Here is an 8,534-nt window from a genome sequence, read left to right as displayed (position 1 = left end):
AACTCTAACAATTATATGTGGCAGTTAGAGTTTCAATGATAAAGAAAAACCAAGATCCATCAGTTTCTTTATTTTGATTTTGATCTTAACTGAATAATTTTACAGGAAATGGTAGTTCTGAAGAAAGCTTATGCTGATATAATCTTGAATCAATCAAAAGAGGCGGCGACTAGAATTATGGTTACTGAGAGAAAAGCACTTTGATTTCATCAAGATTTTTTTGGCTCTTAAAGATGAATATCTTAATATGCTTGTTCGTCTCAAACAAATCATGGATTCTAAGGTAATTACTGAAGTCCATTGGATTCATAATTGTTCCCTAAGTTTGGGGTTTCCTGTGTTTTTTGAATTCGCCTTTATTTGGATTTGAAATTCAATTTTTAGGTTTTTTTTTTACTCGTGTTTGATGGTTTAGTCACTTACTATGATTGTATTGTTTGAAGGTGTATTGAAATGTTTTTAATCTTGGTTTTGAATCTTTTGATTTGTAGTTGGTTTATGAATCCTTGCCTCCTTGGGTCTGGTTACTACAGAAGGGTTTGATGAGTTGCCTTGATTTATCGGAAACACGAGTACCATTGTTTTGAGCTTTGTTTTTCTTCATCTATGAGGTGAATTTTTTGTATGAAAACTGTTGGAACATTGATTTGAAACACCACATTTTATAAGTGAAGAGTAAATTTTAGTTAACCTTGGTTGGTTGTATGTGATCGGAGAAACCGAGATTCAATGATAAAGAGAACGAGATATAGTGAGAGAGAGGCAGTGAGATCGATAAAGAAAGAGAGGGAGAAAGAGAGAGAGAGAGAGAAAGATGCAAATGATGATGGTGGTGGCCGGATTTTGGTGAAGATGGCGGTGGTCGGATTTTGGTGAAGATGGCGGTGGCCGGATTTTTGTGATGATGGTGGTGGCCGGATTTTGGTGATGATGGCGGTGGCCGGATTTTGGTGATGATGGCGGTGGCCGGATTCCGATAACTCTTGCCGGAATGGAAAAGAAATAGTAAAAAAATTTGTTTTCCCCCTAACAATTAGAAAATATATTGGTCAACTAAAGTTGACCAGTTTTTGACAGAATCTTTGCACCCCGAAAACTATTTTGATTTCCCCAAAGCGTTATCTAAGAAAAGACGAGAAATACTAGAAACAATGTTATTTTCTATTTCATCTATTTAGATGTGAAAGTATGTCGATCTTAACGACAAATCAACACTTTAATGGGGCCTCTTTTAAGCAAAAGTGCCTCCTAGAAGTGTTGAAAGCGCCTCTTTTAAGCAAAATTGGAGAAAAACTTGTAAGCGAAGGATGTGCCTTTAACACTTGGGCGTTGTTAAAACCACAACCCTGGAAAACAATCGCGTTTTCTAGGGCTGTTGGGTTGCCCAACTCCTCCATAACGCCAAATAATGGCGTTATGGATGACAGTTGGAGATGCTCGAAGGAAGAAATCTTCAATCACTTAATTACTTATTTTAAACTGCACAAACTTTTCATTGACTTAGCGCCAGAGTATCTTCTTCTTTTTTTACTGGTCCCTTTTCCCACCTGAGGTTTTAGTGAGAAGGAAGACATTTAGTAGAGATTGGATTCAGGAGGAAGATACTCAAAAACCACTTTCCAACGTCAACACTAATATGTTAGATTTTTACAAGACAAACCACTCTAAGAGGACATGGTTTTGGGGTCTTTGACCTAACCAAACTCTTAACGGGTCTGAATTGAGATCTTGCAATCTCAACCCTCTTCAGTTACCTACAACCACAAAATGGAATATCGAATTTACAATTTAAGAGCAAAAATCAGAGTTCCCCTCATGAAAGTTTCAGAAATTTCAAAATTTCCACCTTTGACTAAATTGTATTACTGTAAAAATACACACACAAAAAGGAAGTCATTAGAAAAGGTTGGAAATTTTTTTCCTCATACAATTTCTTTTGGATATGCGGTTTTGGGACACCCAAAATATTCTCTTGTGAACAAATATTTTGGTTAATTAGTTTTGACATAGGGGCGCCTTGTTTAGCGTCTAAAAATTTATAGTTTAGCTGGTTGGAAGTAGTGGTCGGAAAGTGTTGGTTGGAGGAGGGAGGTGAAAATTAAGGATCTAAAAAGTCAAACAATTCAATTTTTGGACTCGAACCAAAATTGTCCCCTAAGTGAAATCTAATTGACCAAAATCTTTATTGTCTGGAAAATATTTCAAAGCCCCAAAACTACAAACCTTTCGTTTCGTGAAATTGAGCCATTAATACTTGTTTTGAGTTGTATTGAAAAATATCAATTGGTTAAGCTATTAAAAAAGAAAGTTAAGATAGAAAGTGTCTCATTTTAAGGTGCTCCCTCCGTCCCAAATTAAGAGTCTCATATTGGTAATCCAACTTATTTTCATACTTTTTCTTCTTCCAGATTTACCCTTATTTATTTCTAGTTGGTGAGTTAATAGAATTTGACCATAATAATTAAAAGTAAGTAGAATAATAAAAAAGAATGGATTTGTTTATTGGAAAACCCAATCTCTCTATTGGAAAGTGTCAAATGTCTTATTTAGGTTGATTAATACACTACATATTACAATATTTAAGTAAGGGTATTCATAGAAAAGTAAAAGATTTTATAAGATATATGAGGAGGAATGAAACTCTTAATTTGGGACATCTAAAAAAGGAATAGTGGACTCTTAATTCGGGACGGAGGGAGTATTATTTTTTAAGAAGTTTTACAAGGGACTCCCATAAGTGTTATACATGCGTCTCCTTCCTTCACAAACTCCCGCTTAAATTTACTTTGAGAGAGACGACAATAACAATTATAGGGGCCGTCTTTAAAACTTCCCTTATCTTTCTTATAATGAACTTCATACAGTATACTAATTTAATAGTGCATTTATTAAGATAAACACATATCATTAATTTTTGGCAAAATAAGCATTAAACCGTTAATAAAATGTTTTTGCCCAAAACTATCTTTAATATTCATGGTCGATTAAATTTTTTCAGTTATAAAAAATTACCCTAGAATAAGGAACAATTAATGATGTTTATTTTTACTAATAGTGACCATAATTACGTGGGTCAACATTCAAATTACTTAGTTTTTATTTTGTTTTCCAACAATAAACTTTTATCCTCCTATATTACAAAATTTCATAATTCTGAAATTGTAATCTCTCAATTATCTAAGGAAAGACTCTAGAAATACTAGAAACAATACTATTATTTTCTACTTCATCTATTTAGAAGTGAGAGAGGGAGGTGCCTTTAACACTTAGTGGAAGATTTAGACAAACTACTTTTAGAAAACTTGTCACAAATTTAGAGGCTGGCGGGTATTTTGGTAAGAGTCTGAGGGCAAAATATTCATTTCCTCAAGATACTCTGACAATTTGCTCTGTATTTTCCCACGTTTTATATAGACATTGGGAAGTACAGTGTCAACTGCAAAATGTCCCTTTAATTAAATATAGTTAAAATGCCACGTCAGATATTTAGACCTAAAATTTCCCAAAAAGGATATTGGGCAATCATGACCACTCTCTCTTGTCCTTTGTAAAACCCTTATGAAGGAAGTTTGACGGTCACAGCTAACAATTAATATTAACCATCAGATCATAATTTCCATCAACCGTCACAAATCACTTGATGTTGAATTATTGAATTGCCCTTCTACTCTTTTTTTTTTCTATTGCATTTTTTGGTCCCCTAGTTTGTGACCATCTTCCCTTTTTGGCCCCTTCATTTTGATAAATTAAAAAACGACCCCTTTTTCTAAGAAACACCAGTTAACTTTATCAACTATTTTGTTTCCTCATATACCCTTCATCTAAAAATTAATTATTATTTGTTCTTTCTTTCTTCTCCGATGTCTGAGATACGATTGCTAGAGGCAGCCCGATCGGCCAATCGTCTGCGAGCTTCCTGAGATTTTTCATTAATTTCTTCTTGTTCATGTTCTTGCATTACTCATGAGTTAGTGATCCCGGTTGGGGTAAGATCGCCGAGGAGGGAGTAGCATTCTTCTACTTCAGTAAATGATTCGTTTTCAAGAAGGAATTATTATTACCTTGTTGTTGTGGTTGCTTCTGATCAAGAGGAAGCATTGAGATCCATTAGTGTTGAGTAGACGACCTAGGGGAGATGAAGAAGTGGATGGGATTCGGGAAATGACAGTGATTTTAGGGTTTGTCAATCGAATGAATCAGTATTTATACTAGGGATTTGTATAATCTAGGTTAATACTAAGGGTCTGGTGACAAAAGAGAAGAAAACACACGTGACCGTGAGGTCGTAGGGGACACCGGGATGGTGCCGACCTAAGGGAGCTCCAACGGTCAAGTCAGTAAGCTTGCTTGAGAAGTAAAGTGTACGTGGATATTAGCCTTGGAATGTTACCGTTGGTTGGATAATGGTCGAAGCTTAGGCACGGCTCGTAGAGTGGCCGGAGCTCTCTCTCTACGGATGACTGACTTGATTGGAGAAAGAATATGACAGCATAGGATGTCTGTCTTTAAATGAAACAACCCTCGAGTGGTTTGCCTTGTCCAGGGGTATGTATCGTAAATAAGTGGGAAGCATTAAGGACCTGACCTTGTAAATATTCACGTGGGTGAGATAATGAAAGCCTGACCTCCAGGAGAGATAAAGTAGTCTGCCTTCCATGGTTGTCAGGTCGACCTTGGTTGTTCGGTCGTCCGGGAGAAAAAAGGGTAAGTCGCCCTTACTGGGTTGTCAGGTCGTCCAGGAGAGAGAAACGTAGGTTTACCCTTGAGAAAGCCTTGTATTTGGAAGGGTCCCGCACTTGACAGGGGTCCTGCACTTGGAAGGGTCCTGCACCCGACAAGGGTTTTGTACTTGGAAGGGTCTTGCACCCGGATATCAGATTGTAATTGTATTTAGGTGAGAGGAAGGAGGCTCGATGGTTGCTCAGATGCTCGCTCTGTGTGAGAGTGAAATTGGTGGGGAATTGGATGATAGTAGTGAGTCTGTACTCGATGTGTTTGCCCAGAATCAGATGATTTGTATCATTCTTGGTTCCGTCCTTTTATAGTGTCTTGGGTCGACTGTTACCCGATGATGAGTTGTCATCTTTAATGGTGGTAACGCATGGGTTGTCAGCATTAGTATGGATTCGTAAGCCCTTAACGGATATATCCGGGGTACGGTCATCTTGAATGACTGTAATGTCTCTCCAACGGATATACGGGAGTAGGTCTGTTGAGGATTTGAGGCGGATCTCTTTATTCAGGGTTGGATGTACTTCCGTACTTAGGTCTGCTGAGAAGGCGAGGGCAGACCTCTTTTTCCAGGGCTGGAAGTGCTCACATATTTCATCCTGGTGAGGAGGCGAGGGCGGACCTCTTCCTCCAGGACTGGAAGCGCTTCGTTATTTTGGCGTTGCTTCGGGGTGCCCGAAGATTAATGGGTCAGGCCCATTAGCCATTAGTTCATGGGCTTATTGGTCACCGAGTAAGCCCATTAATCGCGAATTTCTTGGGGCACTCCTGGTGACGTATTTTGGCCCATACAGCGCCAGCCACTTTTCAGCCATTGGAGAAGAGAGAAAAAGAACATAAGAGGAAGGCTAATTGAGGAAACAAAAAAATCAGCTGTTAAAATTAACTGACGGATTTACAAAGAGGAGGTCATTCTTGAATTTATGAAAATTATAGGACCTCAAAGGAAGCTTGTAACAAACTAGGGGCTGATAAGGAAATAACCCTTTTTTCTAAGAAGAGTCCAGATAGACTGACCTCACCTACATTACTACTATATATTCCCTATCTCTGTCTTTGCTCCTCCCCTGTCCCCATCTCCTTCATTCTCCTCTCTCTCTTTAAACCCTCCTCTAAATCTCTCATTCTCACTCTCTCTCATGGATTACAGAGGAAATCTGTCTTTCCAACCAACATTTGTCCATGAAAACAACATTCAACCTGAACTTAATCAGGGGTTTTCAATGGGGTCATCTTCTTCAAGAGGAGTTCTTCAAGAAATCCCAAACTTTGATAATTTTCCTCTTGTTAATGGCATGTTATACCCAAACTCAAATTTTGGGATTTCTACAGAGCAACATATGAATCCATTTCAATCTTACTCATCGATTGGGAATCCGATGAGGTCCGACGGAAAAACTTTTGTGGAAGGTGGTGGAAATATTAATAATGGATCATTCATGGTGGAAAATATTCAAAACAGAGGGCTCTATAATGATTTTCCTTATGTAACGCCTTCGGCGGAGATTCCGATGATGGATCAAAATCAAATCATTAATCCTTTTCCTCCTAGTTTTGAAAATCAAAACCAATATTTTCAGAATCAGATTGACTTTGTTATACCAGATAAGTACTCATGCATGGGCAACAACAACAACAACAACAATGGTATTATTTTCGGAGAATCGCCCGTAGATAAGAGAATCCCGTCGGTGAAACGGATCAAAGGACAGTGGACTTTGGAAGAAGATAGGTACCAATATTTTTTCCTCTCAAAGATCTTGATACTTTGATGCTTATAGTTTTGGATCTTAATATTTACTCATAAATGAAGTAGAGATTTTATTTGTTTCAATGGATACTTTTCCATTTCTTGTTTATTGATTTGATACCATTTTTTGCAGAGTATTAATTCATCTAGTAGATAAGTATGGAGAGAAAAAATGGGCACATATTGCTTCTGAGTTAGGTGGGAGAATTGGGAAACAATGCAGGGAAAGATGGCATAACCATTTAAAACCTAATATTAAGGTTTTGTATCTTTCTTTCATCAAGTTCTTGATAGATCTTCTTCTTATTCTTACTCTTAATCTTGTTCTTGTTTAGTCTTTAAACAAGGTATATATCCATCTGACTCAAACCAGTCAGACCATTACATAACACATGTATTTGAAGCATATGCCTCTATAGACAGATATGAATGTAGATGCATCCTTATCAACATCTCATTCATTTAAAAGAATTTCCATCCTTACCCATTTATTGAACACTATCCCATTAAAATGATAGGATTCCCCAATGCCCCGTGCCTAAAAGATTTATGGTAAAATTTTATGGTACCAGTACGTGTCATTTGTTCAGTAACGCGTGTAACTGTTAAAGATGTACGCCCAAAAGTGTTAGTTGGCATACACATGTATCTCTATAAGAATTTTTGTCATACAAAGACCCGTGATACATAGAGGCATGCGCCATCGTGACGTTAGGCTTCCAATATAGAAAATCATATTTATTTGTAATCCTTTCAAAATATTTTTTTGCAGAAGGATAGTTGGACAGAAGATGAAGATAGGATATTAGTCCAAGCACATATTGTCATTGGAAATAAATGGTCGGAAATCGCTAAACAGCTGCCCGGGCGAACTGAAAACTCCATCAAGAACCGTTGGAACGCAAGTAAACGAAAACGAAAATTCAGGAATACTACGTACCCGCCTCCTAGTGCCCTCCTCCAAAGCTATGTAAAATCTTTGGAATCTGATTCTAATGGCGGGTCTGAGCATAAGAAGAACATAGTCGTGCCCTCGAGCACACCGATTGTTAATACTAATATCAGGGCACCATCTTGTCAAATTGCGGAACCAGACATAGAATTTGACCCAAACAGTACTGACTATGAATTAATCCCGAATTATTGTTTTAGTGATATGTCTGAATACGGGTTGAATTCGAGGGTCTCCGGTTCAAGGATATAGTACAACTAGCTCTGTGTTTCATGAGAAGATAATGATAGTGAGGCAGATGAAATGAAGAAGGAAATTGATTTGGTGAAATGGTTCAAATGCTAGGTCATGGGAAGAAAATTTAAGTCAAATTGTTCAGAAGGAGATTATGGTGATAATATTTCTTGTTCTTGTTTTAATAATGTTTTTAAGTGTTCTGTCTTTTGTTCTGCTTAGGGTTTCTAGTTTGAGTGTTATTTTAGGGTTTGCAAGTGGTTTTATGGTTGATGATATTATGTAACAGATGAATCAAAAAAATGAAGTTCGTAAAAAGGAGAAAGTAAAGAGAGTATGTCAGTGTGTCGTGGAAAATGTGATGAGATGTTTTGTCAACTTTTTAGTGGTTAATTAATGGATTTGAGTTTGTTAAGTATTCTTTGTGGAAAGTGATATTTGACCCGACAAAAAGTGGTATGAATGGCCCGAAAAATTATTGATGTTTTACTGGAAGGAGATGTCCTTCAATCAAGATGACAATGTATTGTCAGACAAGACAAATGATGAAAATCATCATGTTCAGTCATGTTTACCTAAAATCAACTACGATCTACGGTTGATTTGGGTGACCCGCGGCTAAGGAAGACAAAATCCTTCAACAGGTTACACATATAAAGTGTCGACAAATGGCTAGGCTAGAGGGAATAGAGCATAAAACACGGATTAGATCTGACGTCACGAGGGCCAGCTAAGTGTCAAGTGCAAATAGCAGGAGGTTCGGGCCAGGTGCCCGGAGCAAAGGAATGGTCCGGCGCATGGCCTGGGCAAACACTAGGTTGGACGTATATATTAATATGAATTGAGTGTATAGTGAGTGTATATGTA

General features: G+C 37.5%; 1 protein-coding gene and 1 long non-coding RNA gene across 2 annotated transcripts; both read left to right on the top strand.

The window, feature by feature from the left end:
- Positions 1 to 68: 68 nt before the first annotated feature.
- LOC147542879 (uncharacterized) lies at positions 69 to 690 on the top strand. Its single transcript, XR_015239633.1, has 2 exons — positions 69 to 283; positions 492 to 690. It is a non-coding gene; the product is annotated as an uncharacterized LOC147542879 (long non-coding RNA).
- Positions 691 to 5,806: 5,116 nt separating this feature from the next.
- Positions 5,807 to 8,082, top strand: LOC147542878 (transcription factor MYB118-like). The gene is made up of 3 exons (XM_086637789.1): positions 5,807 to 6,463; positions 6,615 to 6,741; positions 7,254 to 8,082. Exons 1-3 carry the CDS (start codon positions 5,871 to 5,873, stop codon positions 7,683 to 7,685), a joined length of 1,152 nt encoding a protein of 383 aa, XP_086493915.1. The 5' UTR covers positions 5,807 to 5,870; the 3' UTR covers positions 7,686 to 8,082.
- The last annotated feature ends 452 nt before the right edge of the window (positions 8,083 to 8,534 follow it).

The sequence above is a fragment of the Eschscholzia californica genome, unplaced genomic scaffold, assembly GCF_041429995.1.
Source record: "Eschscholzia californica isolate CP2 unplaced genomic scaffold, dmEscCali1.0.p SCAF_4, whole genome shotgun sequence".
NCBI classification, from domain to species: domain Eukaryota; kingdom Viridiplantae; phylum Streptophyta; class Magnoliopsida; order Ranunculales; family Papaveraceae; genus Eschscholzia; species Eschscholzia californica.
Note: the sequence above shows the minus strand (reverse complement) of the source record. Positions and strands in the feature narration are given on the sequence as shown.

What these genes read in the sequence shown, in the direction of transcription:
- LOC147542878 (XM_086637789.1), top strand. Translation starts at nt 5,871, where the DNA reads ATGGATTACAGAGGAAATCTGTCTTTCCAACCAACATTTGTCCATGAA. An exon ending in TGGACTTTGGAAGAAGATAG is followed by an intron (nt 6,464 to 6,614) that starts GTACCAATATTT and finishes CATTTTTTGCAG; the next exon opens with AGTATTAATTCATCTAGTAG. An exon ending in ATTTAAAACCTAATATTAAG is followed by an intron (nt 6,742 to 7,253) that starts GTTTTGTATCTT and finishes ATTTTTTTGCAG; the next exon opens with AAGGATAGTTGGACAGAAGA.